A 16,743-nucleotide genomic window follows, 5' to 3' on the forward strand; every position below is an offset into this window, starting at 1 on the left:
TAAAGTTAGCTATCTGACTTTTATGTATTATTGTTTTACTCATTGAACGGGTCATCTTAGCAGTTGCCCCCCCTGAGAAATTTGTCAAGAGCCACCACTGAAATTATTGTGTCAATATGTGAGATTTACAGGTACTGCTAGGCAGATTTTGTTACCTGCAAATTGCAAAATGTCCGTCTTTTTGTTTGTCAAGATATTATGTCTCTTCTGTTGCGGGATGGTTTTATGTAAGTAGCCTCTGTCACTCTTTTTTCAAACCATCCATCCATCCTATCCAACATACAGGTACACTGCTGCATTTTGACCTGTTGAGTTGTCCCTCCTGTGCTGAGGCATGCATGTGTTTAATGGTTGTTTAGTTTCACCCAATTAATGAGACACATGACTGAAGGAATGAAGAACCTGTCAGACAGAACCAGAGCCAGAGGTTGTGCATTCGTTTCATTCTCCATATTATTATCATTCTTTTGCCTGCGGGTAAGTGCATCTTTTTCTTGTTCACGACTGTAGGTCTTCAAACACTTGACAGATGGGTGAAGAACCTGTCAGTCAGGGGACCTACCCATTATTATGCCTCCAGGCAAGTTCTTCTGCTTCTTGGTGTTGCCAGTTCGTGACTGTGACACGGACCACAGTAGACTACTCATGACAGCGTCACCGCACTGCTCAACGAATCTAATACATATGAAACACTGAGATGAGACCCAACGAGTGGATACAAGAAAAAAATTTACTACAGCTACAGAAAGAGAAAACCAATCATGAACTATATAATCACCTGTATTCAGATGCCAAACATGCCAAACATGTCCACCACCTTAACCCAGTGGTTCGCAACATGCGTCACCATATTCAAAATGCCATGGACTTTGTGAATAAGATTGGAGGATTGTAACTGGACCCAGATGACAAGACCATGGCTCAGCCGTTTACCTCCACCTGAACGAAAAGGCACACTCATTCGAGACAACAGTGTACATATTTTGTACAGGGAGGACAGGTGGTTTGAAAGAGGAGGCTATTTAAAAAAAATAAATAACCCATCTTTTAACAGAAAACAAGGGCTACGACACCACTTATCACCCACCCACAAAACTGTCCTTTCGTTCCTTCCGAAGAGATCTAGCAACTTTTCACCGTTGGCCTTGTGGCAACTCCCGTGACTGTCATTCACACCTTGCCTCAGGTGAATTCAACTACTCTAACACAGTCAGGAGCATAAATGACCCAAATGCTATCAAAGACCTTGATAATAACCACACAGAGGTTAAATATATGGGACTCCCCACCGCTCAGTTAGACATGAAGATGCCTCTTCAATGAGAGGCGAAACGTTTTCAAGACAACTAAGTCCAGTTACTCTAGATTCATCCCTCCTTGGATAACCATGACCTGGATGCCTGAGAGTCTTCACCCATGCACACATTACTACATAAATGATTTAACACATGTTCACTGAAAGGGAAAAATGTGTCTTTATAGACCCACTCTGGTTTGTTTATTTATAGAATTTCTGTCGCATTGGTCATGACAAATAGCCTAAATTACTAAACTAAACATTTACTTAAATTTTTTCATCTTAAATGTGAAATTCTGGACTTTTATCTTTAACCAAGTGCTCATGCTTTGCTGCATTATCACATACCTAACTCTATTACAAGTTTTATTATCATGAAAGTAGTTGGCTTCAAGTCATGACTAGCAGCAATTTCCAAGTTGGCATTACATAGTATGCAGAATTATTTCTGTCCATTATTATCCTGTGGCTCAGATTAAACAACAGAAATGATAACGTGATATTTGGGCATCTGTTGAGTGGGTGATCATTCATCATTGTGCAATATGGCATGACATTTTTAAAGTTTTGCCTGGTTAGATGAGATTTCTACCAAAGGATACAATCTCTTAGACAGTTAACCATGCTCTTATGTAAAAGCTTTGCACTGCCCACTGCAACATGCACAGATGAATGCTTGACTAATATCACTGCTACACATGCACGTGGTAACACACTTGTGTACAAACACACACACTACTCTGCCAACTTTATTTTTACACCGGCTCAAGTGATGTGAAATTTAGGTTAAAGCTGCAGAGTGAGTGGGATTCTCACTCTAGGTTTCAGTAGATTGACCTAAATACTGCAGTCAGAGACTTTTCCATATATGGATTGTTCTTTTGTAACACTGCAGTAATAGGAATAGAAGCTTATGTTGTATTGTTCTTTGTTTTATCTCCTCATCCGCTGCAGAGTCATAACGCTGAAAGATGCAGGGCTCAGCACACCTCATCCATGACAACTCATATGCAGTTAAGTCTCTCATAAAGCTCGGCATTGTGACCTAAAATTTGTATCCAGTGTAAATACGGGATGGTTTGCAACACACACAGTAACACAACATTTAATTTTTACTTCATATAATTTCAAGAAAATGAGATTTAATGTGGCAGCAGTTTCATGCATGGTGGGCGTTAAGTTCAGTTAGTGCACAGCTGACATTGTGTGTGTCAAATACTCTGTGTCACTGTGTGACTTGGGCTACTTTCATGGACACAAACTTTATTCAGGACAGCTGGTGCAACTGGGGACAAAGGCCACGTTCCTGGTTAGAAAACAGCTGATTTTTGTGTCAGTGGTTAAGGTTAGTGTTAGGCAAGCAGTGCTTAGGGCAAGTCTCCAGGAAATGATTGTAGCTTCATGTAATTTCCTCAAAAGTTGTGTGTGTGTGGAGTGTTGTGGTGACATAACTATGTTTACACACTCACATTGTGGGGAACCGGATAACCCAGATTAGGGTTAGGCAGGTAGTGGTTATGGTGACATCAATGTAATTCTAATTAATGTCCCCAGAAGTGATGGAAACATCACTGTGTGTATGAGAGAGAGTCACATTTGTTCCACTTTCTCACGCCATCTGCAGTGTGACATCAAGATTTTGTTTTGCATGAAATGTTTGTGGTTTGTCACTACAGACCACAATTTCAGTGTTATTTTAGGACTGAAACCTGCAGTTAATTGATATCTTAATCTTAATGCGCAGCCCTTGCCTTTATTAGCTTCTGCACTGCTGCAATCTCTCAATCAATACACTGAGATCTTACAGTCAGTGTCAGAGTTCCTGCAGGCATTGATGTCTGCATTGTTTGTGTCTTTTTATGTGTGTGTTTTTTTCCTAGACCTGCTGTGCTAGAGCACATTTCTACTGTATATACTCCCCTTCATGTTTTCTTTTTTGGTTGATTTAAGATGTTGCTTGTATTGCCGCCTTTGGCAACAACTAGTCTGCAACTAAAAAGTCTGCAGAAGCATGTGCTATTATTGATGTACTTTTTTTTTTTAAACCAAACCATTAATGAAGCACCCTTTGTTCCAACAGTTTTTTTAATCATTTGGTCCTGCCTCTGTGGCACTGGAGCTGTAGCTTCCTTGTTATGCAAATGTAGGCTTGTTTTTAGTGTTCAGTACACGCATCTTTCACCATGTGATTAGCTGGAGCTTGCACTGCACTTAATATGATGTGACAGTTGTGTGGGAAACAGTATAACCAAATTCATATCATAGCTCAGATCCATGTGTCTGTTCCAGTCATACCAGTCATCTCATTCATCCATTGTCCCTTTTATATATAAATATATATATACTGAATACTAAATGTATCAAATAAATATAGTGCAGAAGCACAATGTTCCCCTCTGAATGGCAGTGAAGTAGAAGTAGCAGAAAATGGAAATACTCAAGTATTTAAAAGTATCTCAAAATTGTAATTAGTTACAGTGCTTGAGTAAATGTACCTAGTTTCTTTCCACCACTGTGTATATTGTGCATTGTGTTCATATGGAAGCTGGCTCCAAATTCAGATCTGTGTTGGGAGGAGTGCATGCCGTCAAATGTGGGATCTGTGTGAATCCCTGGTGAAAAGAACAACCAAATGGGATTTGCAAACAGGAAACTGGAAGGATGACTTACAGCTTTCCTCGTGTCCAAACTCACAGTATAGAGCAAACACAGTCCCTGTGAGACTCCGACTCCCTTTGTGTCCCGCCTCTATCTCTCTGTGCGCCTGCATCTGTTTCACTCTCATCCTCAGAGCACAAAGTAGAGGAAATAGCACAGTTTGAGCACAGCAGAAGGCGGGGATTGCCGTAACTTAATATGCCCTGCCTGTTGAGTATATGCTGCTTGAGTACTTGAACTCAAGAAGAAGCTCATTCAAATGTTTATTAACTAGTACTGCTAGTCACATCCAATGGAGATTTTCTCCTCCCAAGGAAACGATGGTGAGGAAAATGTTTTGCTTGTATGTAAACACGGTTAACTTCTACCTGTGGACTGCCTCCGAGATAAGAAGATATATTATAAATGAGCCGTATGTGCAAAGCAGTTGACATTTCTGTGATATTGCAATGTCTTCTCTTGAGGCCTCGTGTACAGCATGCCTGCAGCACAGCAAGCACAGCTTTATCAGCACACCACTGTCACCCAGCCTGATAGCAACACTACAGAAACACAGACACACATGTACGTGCACATAGCACACACGCATACTGCATCACTGCTCAAGGCTGAGTTATTTTGCTCTTCTTTTCCTCAGTGGAAATATAAGCCTGTAAGGAGGTGTTAATGGGTGTGCGTGGGTGCCTTCTGCACCCATCTTGCTGTGTAATTTCCACTTTTTTCTATTTTTTTGTGCTTTAATGTGTGTAGGACAAGTTATAGTAAAAAAAAAAAACAGCTCCTTTCTTTTACTGTGTCTAAAAAAGCACCAACACAGAAGCCTCATGTGTTCATATTAATAGCAACATTCCCCAAAAGCCTGGATGAGTCGTCAGTGAAGGCCCTGTGCAGAGCGCTATGTCACCCTGGAATGTGTCCAGAGATATTTTAGTCACAGTGGAGCTCAGCACAAGACAGTTGAGATCATATCAGCACATTAAGACCCCACTAGCAGAGAATGAAGCATATACTTTGGTTTTGGAGGCTGCAGATGACTACTAGGATAACAGCCACAACTCATTTTATAATCTTCCCAGATTGTGGTATATTGAGTTCCTCCATTGTGTATTTCTTTTTTGAGCAGTTTTTTTTTTTTTTTTTTTGCAGTGGTGTGATTTCCCTGCAGAATGGAGGGAGCACTGCCTCAGTTGGGGAAGTAACCGGGCCATGGGAGTATCACACACTCGTGTGGAGGCTCATTACAGGAGTGTCTGTGACTCAGTTGTTGTCTAGGACCCTATTTCCTGCATTATATATGAATTTATTTACAAACTTTCCTCCTCTTTCTTTCCTTTCCCGGTGTGGGCCTCTTGCTGTCCACTTTCACTCTTTTTCTGATTTATTTCTGTGAACCCACAGTCACAGAGTAATTAGATTAGTTTGGACTTGACCTGTCTGTGCTGAATGTCAGTGTGTTGAAGATAAGGGTAGCATGGCACAAGGGTCACATCAATTTAAAAAACACGATACTGTGAGAGCAGGCCGGCCGACGGCACAATATTTTCCCCAGGACACAAAGCAGACCGCCATCCTATACTCACAAACCCTGCGTTGTTATCTCTTTGTTCCTCTCTTGCATCGCTATTCAGAGAGAAAGCTCTCTTTTATGCCTTCCTCTGGTGTCTTGTCCTGTATCCTGGTCAATCTTTCACTCAATAAACTGGCTCCCTCTCACATTCACCAGCACACATTCTGTCACTCTCATGTCACTGCAGACTATCTCTCTCACCATATGCTCAACATACCGGAACTCACTCTTCTTTTTGCTCTCCTCCCCCTATTCTTCCTGCCCTGCCCTCAGCTTGTGTTCCTTTTCTTGCTTCTTCATTTCACACCTTATCTGCCATTTCCTCTTTCTATCAGCTTAGCTCAGTCACAGAGCCCGTTGCCATGACATGCATCACGCCAGCTGAAGGCGATGCATCACAGCCACAACGCTTTGTACCACGCCAAAACAACTTGCTCCAGCGTGGGCCCAGAAAGACTTTGCACGGTCAAGACAGATCACAAGCACCTTCTTTACACTCATCTGCAATTTCAGCACGGTTTCCTCTTTTCTCCTGTTCTGATGAGAAGAACATGGTGGGCAAATATAAGACAGAAGCAGGGAGAATGTGGTAGGAGGAGACAAAGACACAGAATTAAGAGGTAGGAGGTGATGAAGACGGGTAGAGTAATGTGAGGGAGAAAAATGGATGTTGTGATGAAAAAGGGGAGAGAAATGAAGAGGGAGATGGTTGGATGAAAGTGAGAGAGAAGACAGAAAAGGTTTGGAAGAACAGGAGCAAAAAATATTAGGTAACAAACAGAAGAGACAAAGATGGATGAGGTTAAGATAAAGATGGGTGTAGAGAGGAAGTCTACACCCATCAGGAAGGAAAAAAAAGTGTATAAAATAGAGGAAGAGGCAGGGACAGATAGTGAAAAATAAAGAGAAAAGACTCAATGATGGATGCTTTGTTGGGTTAGGCCACAGCCAGGATCAAAATCAAATTAATTACTAAGCACAATGATGTTTCTCTTGGTAATGCACGTCAGTGTTTCACAGCACAGGACCTGTGAGAAGCACAGTGCAAAATAGCCCCCATTCATGCTGCACGTGGGAGCCGACAACAAAAGGAGCGATGATCAGAGAGGGAGAAATTGAAGGCAAACACAGGAGATGGACGGCAGCCGTGGCAAAAAAAAAAATATCTGCACAACCTTAAGTAGTCACAGCGCTCTAATGCTCTGATGAGAATCACCTCTCTGTTGTGTTACTGCACAAGCCTCTCAGCGAGAGGCTTTGGCATCAGCACATTCAAGCTTCACACAAAGCCACACACACAGTGCACAGTGCAGTATCTCCAAATGTCCTGAGCCTTGCAGCAGTAATGCCAGGCTATTAGAGTTAACTGCTGACCTGTAGGAACCAGCATTGACAGCCATCTCGCGCTCAGCATCCCTCTGCGCTCTGTGAGATATTTTACACCCACAGTGCACTGAATGGAGGGTTTTTTTGCTACCGTATAACTGTGAATGATCTCAGAAATTATCATCACGTGACCTCAGGAAAGTTATCGTCACCTCTTGATTTCACATTCAGGCTTAACATTAGTGCGACGGTGCTGCGGTGTGTGGGCTCGGTACATGTGCAGATGCAAGGGAACGCACGCACACCCTGCGATAACGCCCTCGTTTCTGCGATGAAGCAGCTCACTAGGCTGTCACTGGCCAGTGCTGAGTCACTTTTTTTCAATTCAGAGCGAGCCAGCGAGCAGCCAGTCGGCCTCTCCTCTCAACCGTGCTGCTCAAGCATGCCGGCAGCAGAGTGGGGTCCACACCTTCGACAGGGTAATAATTGTGGCCAGGCAGAATAGCAGAGAAGATTGTGATGTTGTTATGCCATTTATTCATCTGAGGTTAACTCAGATGACATTTTCTTGGTATGATGTAGAAGGTGAGGCTGTTGAACCCGTTTGAACCATGGTCAAACTGAGCCAAGTTCCATGCTGACATTTATTGCAAAGTCACATGCAGTGTTAAACTGGCTGTATATACCTTCACATGTACTGGAGAGTATAACTTGGGATTTCTAGTCATTTTATTGCATTGAGTGAGGGGTTGACTGTACTTTTTTTCTCTCTGTACAGACTGGGGGTGGATACAGATAAAAACTCAGAGGAGCTTTCTTTTGAGGTAAAAACTCCTTTTTGTCATTATTCAATAATGCATATTTTATCAGCTTTGTTTATTGCTGCACTCTTTGTCCTTTACTGACGCTTTAATCTAAACTGCAGTGCCACAACTTAGTGAAGCTTTGCTGCAAGTGGCCCTTAGTCATGCTTCACTAGCTTCCATCTACAGGAATGCATACCAAATATGATAGCCAGTAAATCTCTGTTCAACAATGTAAAAATGATTCATAGGACCACCTGAAATAATAAGTGGAATTACCTCATATATTGTAGTGCAGTGTAAAATAAAAATTATGTTTTAAAAAGTATTATTTTTGTGCATACCAGTATCAATCTGTCTTGCTATAATATCCAAGAGGCCGTTGTGTACTATCATTGTGCTTTGCTGCCTCTATTTAGCTGCGTTTCACAGCTCTTGTGCAGTTATTTCTCATCAATCTCATTTAGAATCTGGAGCAGCCATGCTACTCTATATTGATGTATTGCAGACAGTCAGTATTTGTTTTTGTCTGCTTTAAAACACTTAGACTCTTAACATCATTGCAAACAGTGGTCCTAATGATCTGCCTAGAGTTTTATATGATTTATAGGCATTCAGGGGATGAATATTTCATGAAAAGTCCCTGGCAGTATACATAAAACTTTAAAAATGAGGAGCTAATTTCAAAAATATGGAGAGAAAAATGTCAGATGGGAAACAGCTCACGAGGCTATCGCTGATTATCTTTGCAGCTTCATTTGCTTTTCAGATGATGTGAGCACGTGGAAGCCCGACAGCTTCTATTATTTGCTTAGTCATAATGCTTAATAGGGTGCAGGGTTGTATACAAAGTGATTCTACATAGGTATACAGTAGATTGAGCTGTGAGCTGTGTTTTCTGCTTAGTTGCAGCTCTCTGCAGTGGAGGGAACTGAACAAAGTGGAAGATCAGGGATTGCATTCAAAGACAATGAAACTTCATTTGCTTAAGAGCTATTTTTAATCACCACGAAAGTGCTGCGGAGCTGTACTGCGTCACATTCTGAGTCTGTGCATGTTTGTGGACTATTGGAGGAGTTTTTTTGCATACTGTACATTACAGGGATTTGACAATTTGTAGCATATTTACACATGATATGAATAGCAAGGATTAACAGTGTATCCTGTCATCCTCTCCCACTGACACATAATGCGCTTCTGCCCTTTAATCTTGGCTCTGTTGTTTATTTTATTACACTGCATGGCATCAAAGGGAAGAGGAGGTTCAAGAGGAGGAAATGCGCTTTTGCTTCCTGCTAAATGACAGTCTGTAGCATATCCCTGCTGACACACAGGCCGTCCGAATGTGCCTTTTTTTTGTTGTGCAGCCACATCCACCCACTCCCTCCCTCCCACTCTACCATCACTGCTTCCCAGCAGCACTCCATCCCCTCCCTTTTATCTTTTTATTTGACCTGACTCTTATGTGCACGCTGTGAATGGGACATGGTCTGGGCAGCTGCCTGGCATTATGAGGCCAGAGGGGCAGAGAGAAAAGACTGCATGGCAGGTAAGGCTGGATGAGGATCCCAGTGGAGAGGTGAGGCCGAGCTCCAGGGCTCTTTCTCATGGAAATGGATAAATGTAACCTTGCCCACAGTGAGAGTCTGCACAGGAACCGCTGGGGGCGTGTTCTTAAGGGATCTCTAGGGAGTTTGCAGTTTTTGAGAACAGGATTTTCCTACATAAGCACAAGGCCTGGGGTCCAACTGGTAAACGCGGAGGTCATTGGATATGGCCCTGCTGACCATCCAGGGGTGCAAGTTTCCAGCATTTCCATCAGGCAGCGTATATAGCCACCCCAGATGGTCTTTGTGTGTCGATAAGAAAGAGTGGTTCTCTCATGGCCCTACAGGTTGCTGCAGGGAGGCCAGACACAACACAGGGCCTATGGCACCATCTGGACTACAAGTATCCTTTCACTGTTTTCTTCTCCGAAGCGCTGTCACATCTGCTCGCACTCACAATGGTTCATGCACTGGTCTGTGGAATAGTATTATACAACGAGTGCGAGAGAAAATAGCGGAGTGCTTCATTTCAGGGAATGAGTACCCATATGTGATGGCAGAACAAACAGAAAGTTTATTGACTACTTCAGATGTACATACAGTGTCTGTGTATGGCTGTATGTGTGCAGTGGTATCAGAACATGTACACATATGCTAGTTTTCCAAATATGAAATGTGTATTAGAATTAATGTATGTGTGTATGTATTGAAAAAACATTTTAAAAACAGTGTTTCCAAAACAACAATGTCCAAGGGTGCCTACCAAGTCTTTTAGCTTTGGAAAAGCTGGATGGCTGTTTCCCCTATTTCCAGTCTCTAAACTAAGCTAAGCTAACAAGCTGATAGCTGTAGCCTTTATCGTACAAACATGAATGTAGTCCCAACCTTATCATCCAATGGCAAGAATGTCAATACTGTAAGTGTCTTTCCTAAAATGTCAGACTATTGTTTTAATGTATTTGCTGGTGACTACAGAGTGAACTGGATTCAGAGAGTGAAATCATTTAGCAGCAAGAAAATAGTCCTGTCCACTGGAGTGGAATTTCACGAGGACTGCATTAAGTTTAAGTTGATCTAATTTTACTGCTTAATGGCCCTATGACCTGGCCACAGTGCTCAGGAAGAAGCACATCATTTTACTTTGTGGAGTGTATCCGCTGCAAGACAATGAGATGCAGGTGTGCTAGTGCGTTCAATTAGAGCATTCATTTAATAAATGAGTATGTTAATAATAGATTTTTTTTTTAGAGATGTGCTTGTAAAATGAATAACAGTCAGGGTAAATCTATGATTGGACATTGTTGGTAGGCTCCAATCCACTCACTGTGGATTGGAAAAGCTCTTGTCGAGAAAAACTCTCTTTAAGCAAATCTCTGCTTACGGAAAACAAGTTATCGTCACCTCTTGATTTCACATTCAGGCTTAACATTAGTGCGACGGTGCTGCAGTGTGTGGGTTCGGTACATGTGTAGATGCAAGGGAATGCACGCACACCTTGCGATAATGCCCTCGTTATCGCAGGGTGTGTCAGTAGTTCAGCATGTGTCACGCGTCACATGCTGAACCACTTCTGTAGTTCAGCATATTTCACATGCTCAACTACAGTTGAGCATGTGAAATATGCTCAGTTGTGCTCAACTATAGTCTATTGCCAAGACAGTCATTTTGATGTGACACTTTAATTGGGCAGAGCAGTTATGGCATCTGTGACTATGTTCACACGCAGTCAAGTAACCCTTTCATAACCGGAACATCAGCAATAACCCGGTTGCGCACGGCCCTGTAAACACCAATAACCCCTTTTAAAAACCCGAATATGACCCCTGGATTACTCCTTTTCTAATCCGAATATCTGGTCATGTATACGGCCATCGGAATATCCCCATCGAACGGAACATTAATTTGTGTTCTGCGCATGTTCTTTTCGCAAGGAATCTTGGTCTTTTGAGTGCAGGTAACCCTGTTTGCTCACGCATGTGAACAGGTTATTCCGAATGTTTCAGAAACCGGAATATTGACCATAACCCAAATATTGACTGCATGTAAACGTAGTGACTGTTTAGTGTCTTTCGAAACTGTCCAACTTCCTCTGTCAACACCTTTTATGAATCTATTGTGAATGGAAAAATATCTAATAGTCTCAGGTTTTTCTGGTCGTGTTGGTACGGCCTCCATGTCTTCTCCTCACAACACGACACTGTTGCCGCCACCATTTTTCACAGGATGGTGTTGATGAGTGATAAAGTCTGCCAAGTTTCCACCAAACACATTACAACAGAATACATAGCGTTCAAATCATTGCACAGGGGTTAATCTTTTTGCCTTACATTTGATTTATTTGTAACAAAAACACTAATGAATTACATTATGTATTATTGTGTAAAGATAAATGACAAAATTTCTAATCAAACCCATTTTCAGTTGAGGCTGTTAAACCACACAATGCGGAAAAGGTGAAAGTGGTGGAATACCTTATGAAATCTCTCCAAAGCAGATAACAGGATGTGACTTAATCTCCTTCCTGGTGCCTTTTATAGTTTGTTTCCAGCCTTGCAGCTTCTGAGAACATTGATTCAGAAATAATGGAACTTACTCTTTGTAAAAGCCTTAATTTAATGTCCAATACAGTTTTGAACTGGCGAAGGTGTTTTTCAGTCAATATTTGATGGAATTTAAAAAAGACTGGAATCCGCTGAGCAGCAGAATGTGATGTGACACTTTCTGAAAATATACAACGAACAACAGTCAAGACAGGATTAGGAAAATTCTTCTCGACATTTGGAAAGAGACATGGAAACTGATACCTAAAGTCACATCTGTATGATAAATATAAGGATTCAGCCAGCAGCCAGTTACCTTGATACCTCCATTTTTTTTCTTCTTGCTTGGACACGCTGTTCTTGTGCTGTGTACAACAACGAGTGATCAACAAATGATGCTTCCTTCTGGGGAGAAAAGCTTTGAAAATCCTGAGCATTAACATCATCTTTCACAACACAGTAAAAATAAATCCATGTTTATGTTGCTTATATTAAAAAAAATACATTTTTGGTTAATATTGTGCTAGCTTGTATCTGCAAGAAGGTAACAAAATCTACCTACCAGCACCTCTGGGTAGCGTTCTTTCTTACACAATGGATGCAGCAGTCTGTTACTGAAATAGCCGCTAACGGTGTCCTATATACACCAAAGGACGGCAGTCTTCGTAGCAGATGGAGATGACTTTAGCCCTTCCTGTACAAGAGAATCACAAAGCATAGCTTTTCTCTGACAACTGTATGACACTTTGATTAGCTAGAGCAGAGTTTTAAGAGGTAATGGCATCCGGGTTCAGTGTCTTTCGAAACAATTTTAGAAACAGTTTTACAGGTGGCTAAACCACAATGTGATTTTGTTAACTTTAGAAAAAGCCAGATGGCTGTTTCCCCCTATTACGTCTCTATGCTAAGCTAATCTAAGCTAAGCTAAGCTAACAACATGTTAGACAACCTAGAGCAGAGTTTTAAGAGGTAATGGCATCCGTGTTCAGTGTGTTTAGAAACTTTTTAACTCTGATGTTTTTGCGTTTTGTGGTGTGGCAAGTTGAATATAGAATACACAAAATACAAAAAAAAGACTGCCAAAACCTTCAATCAGTGTATTAAGAATAGAAAAATAAAGAAGAAGTCTCAGTTTCTAGTCAAAGTAATTCGTTTCATGAGACAACTGGCAGCGATTACAGGCTCAAGTTTGTCTGGTTGTGCTGGTACGACCCCAAAACACCTGGAGATTTTTTGCATAGCATTCCTCGTCATCTCAAACTTACTCAACTGAATAGGGAGCATCTGCGACCAACTACCTGTGAGTAATTCTTTGGTATTCAATAGGATATTTTTATATATCGTCGCTTCGTTTGAGTGTTTAACATTCTGAAATATTCCTTGAGAAGTACTTGTTCATTGTTCCTTTGTGTCCTCACAAGTCTCTGTGTCCCTGCTGCTGAAAAGCCTCCTCACAACATGATACTGCTGCCACCGCCATTTTTGACAGAATGATGTTGATGAGTGATAAAGTCTGCCAAGTTTCCACCAGACTTTGTAAAGACACACCCCTGTTTACGTCAGTGGAGGTGGAGCAGGTGGACTATTTTAGGTTCTTGGGAAACAGCATCACAGAAAGTTGATTGTCCAACTCTTTGCTGTAGAATGATAAATAATTGAACTCTGAATCTCAAATCTTCACTCATTGACAGCTTTTCCACACAACTGCTTCCAAAATAACGGCTCATTTGGCTGTCCGAGGGTAAAACCTATCCTTACCCTATTCCTACCCATCACCAATATAGCTCTGTTATTAACTTATTACATTTTGTCAAAGTGCATTAACAAGGAGTCGCAGTTTTACAGGTTTAAACCTGTAATGATTTTGCTAGCTTTGGAAAAGGCTGGATAGGTATTTCCCGTATAACCAGTCTTTATGTCAGGAGAACAAGCTGCTAGCTGTAGCCTTTATCTTTATTGTACAAACATGAAAGCTGTATTGATTGTTTCATCTAACGCTCGGCAAGAAAGTGGATAATTGTCCTTTACAAAATGTCAAACTATTGCTTTAGTGTATTTGCTGTTGACTGCAGAGTGAACTGGATTCTTGTAAGCAGAGAATTAAATCATGTGGCAATAAGAAAACAGTCCTCTGCAGTGGGTTTTTATTAGGACTGCATTAAGTTTAAGCTACTTTAGTTTTTACAACTTAGTGGCCCCATGACCTGGCTGCTCTGCTCGGTAAGGAGCACATCATTTTACTTTATGGAGTCTATCTCTGCTGCAAAACAATGAGATGCAGGTGTGTTAGTGCACTCAATTAGAGTATTCATTTAATGCATGAGTGTGTTTCATGTTAATATTAGATTTTTTGGAGAGATATGTATTAAAAGTGAATAACAGTTCGGGTAAATATATGATTCGACGTTGTTGGTAAGCTATTAACCTCTCGCTGTGGATTAGAAAAGCTAGAAGAGCAGGTTTAGCACTGTAGATTTCAAAAAAAGCTTGTGGAAAACATGAACGTCTTCAGTCAGCCTGTTTGTTGGCCTTTCCATTAGTACAGTATGTGAAACATGCATTGTATCTTGGCTTAAGGGCAGATGCTGAAACTGTCAGTCTGAGTACGACTCAGTTGTCAACCATAGCAATAAGTTTCTTGAGACAGCTTTTGCAACAATTAGAGGTTCAAGTTTTTCTGGTTGTGTGCAACCCTGTGTTATACAATGATCAATAATTAAACCTTGAATCTTGAACCTTGACTCAAGGAGACCTTCGTCACATTGTGAATGTGACAAGAATCACCTGAATTTCCATATCAGTACGGTAGTGGACTACCAGAGGAACAGGAGGCCGACTTCCACTGTAATCATCCAGGGAGAAGTAGAGAGGGTTGACTCATCAAATATCTTGGGGTTCAAATCAATAAAAACCGGACTGGACACACAACACTGACACCCTCTAGAGAGACAGTGCATTGTTCTTGACTGCTGTGCTGGACTGGTGGCATCAAGGCCAGCGGGGCAGCAGACTTGTAAGGAAGGCCAGTTCTGTGGTCAGGCTGGAACTGGACAGTCCTGAGTCAGCAGTAGAGAGGAGGGGATGAGCTGTGGCAAATGGGTAGCTCATTGTGCCACTGAAGTGTAAAACAGAGCACTTCAGACTGTGGACTGTGTGCCCAGACCACCCCAACCTCAAGCCTGATTTGTGACCTTTGGACAGAGCCAGGCTAACTCTCTAATGTGTCCCAAGACAGCCAGACAGTTAGTACATGTGCTATCACACACACATTATATGACACACTGCAAATATATGTTGTATGGCACTTTCTGTCATTGCTTGCATTACAGTGGAACCGTGACCTTTGGCTACGGCTAAAAGTCTACACAGTGGTTTTATTTGCGCATTTGAGAAAATGTGTGTGCATGCATGTAAATGTGAGAAAGAGAGAGACAGGAGGGACGAGAAGCCGTGAGCAGGATGAAAGGCGCAGTCCCAGCCAATGTTTCCTGTTGATGGTGAAAAAAAACCTATTATGGAGATGCTTTGATGTGGACGCAGGTGAAAGGAGCCTCAGCCTGGATCCTGCTGCCAGGTAATTGAGCTTCAACCTGGCTTGCTGGTGTCTAATCCTGAAGGAATACAACACTGCTGCTTCCATAACTGTTTCCCTGTCAGCCTGGCTTTAAGGTTCATTAGGACAAACGTTTTACTCCTGAGCACTGATTTTGACCATCAAAGCCTGTTTGATCTTTCCTGCTGAAGTGGTTTGCAGACTGTGGTTTCAGGGCTGGAAACCGATGTTTTTGTTTTGACTCTGGCATCCCGGAGGCCACCCGTGTTTAACAGACCCAGGGTGCCTGCATTATATGGTTGGCTTGGTCTTTGGATGAGTCTGTGGTGTGACTTGGGAGTTAAATCTCTCTGTATACCTATATTTATGGTATTGTATAATACACCACAGTAACAAGGCATAAAAAATACCATATAAAAAAGTAACAGAAGGAGGTGGCACCAATTGTAAATATGTCCCGCTGGCATTTTCTCCTGTGTCCGAGAGACATGTAGAGGTATTCATTATGCAGGACGGCCAGTTTCAGAGTGTTTGATATTGTTGGATTGCCTGTTGAGTAATTTAATCTTTAACAATGCAACGTGTCAGTAAGATGAAGATATGAGTCGAATGTAAAATCTGATTCTGCAAGCTAACTCGTGAATGCAGTGGTCAGACAAATGTAGTGCATAAGAACTCCAATATGTTCCTCAGAAATGGTAGAAGTAGCATGAATGGATTAAACCAAATCCATCCTTGACAAGTTTTGATTATTCTGAGATGAGTGTTTTGTACAGCCACCAGCGAGTATTAAAGAAATTAGAAATTTTGGGAAATGTGTTTATTGACTTTCTTGCCGGCAGACAGATGTGAAGATTGATACGACTCTCATGTCCATCCCTTCGAACTCAAGCTACAGCTAGCAGCTGGTTACCTTAGGTTAGCGGAGAGACTAGAAGAATTTCAAGCCTGTCTCTGTCCAAATGTTAAAAAAAAAAAAAAAAAATCTGCCTACTAGCACCTCTATCTCTCACTTGCTAACATGTTATATCCTGTCTCTCCCATAACCTACCTAACGCCAACCAAAACCTGAAAAAAACCAAGAAACGAATAACGTAACTACCGGCCATCTCCAGCCCAAACTAACACAACAAATTAAAACAACAAAACCCCAGCACCTAAACGAGCATGGGGGGGAAGAACCCTGCTTGGGGAAAGGAAAAACAGAAGGGAACAAAAGAAAACCCCTCACCGCCTGTGCAGGTGTTTGTGCCATGTGGTGCCCTCATCCCTACGCTCCCTGACCCTCTTACCCCCTCCTCCTCTCTCTACCTGAGTGCCGATTGCACTCAGATGCGCAGCAGAGAGAGGGAGAGAGAGGGAGAGCAGGCTACTGCACATAACACTTGGTTTATTAATTTCTTCAAAAAATTGTAAAAGTGTCATGTTGCGGTGTTTAGGCCTCTTTCGTGG

At 41.8% G+C, this 16,743-nt stretch overlaps 1 protein-coding gene across 1 annotated transcript in view; it reads left to right on the top strand.

Moving 5' to 3' along the window:
* Window positions 1-16,743, top strand: part of LOC139346703 (sodium/hydrogen exchanger 9-like) — a 66,361-nt gene that overhangs the window by 46,580 nt on the left and 3,038 nt on the right. The window contains exons 13-14 of the mRNA XM_070985924.1: window positions 7,627-7,672; window positions 9,546-9,601. Of these exons, the coding sequence (XP_070842025.1) occupies window positions 7,627-7,672; window positions 9,546-9,601 (102 nt within the window). The remainder of the gene's footprint in view (window positions 1-7,626; window positions 7,673-9,545; window positions 9,602-16,743) is intronic.

This window comes from Chaetodon trifascialis, chromosome 18 (assembly GCF_039877785.1).
Source record: "Chaetodon trifascialis isolate fChaTrf1 chromosome 18, fChaTrf1.hap1, whole genome shotgun sequence".
Classification (NCBI taxonomy): Eukaryota; Metazoa; Chordata; class Actinopteri; order Chaetodontiformes; family Chaetodontidae; genus Chaetodon; species Chaetodon trifascialis.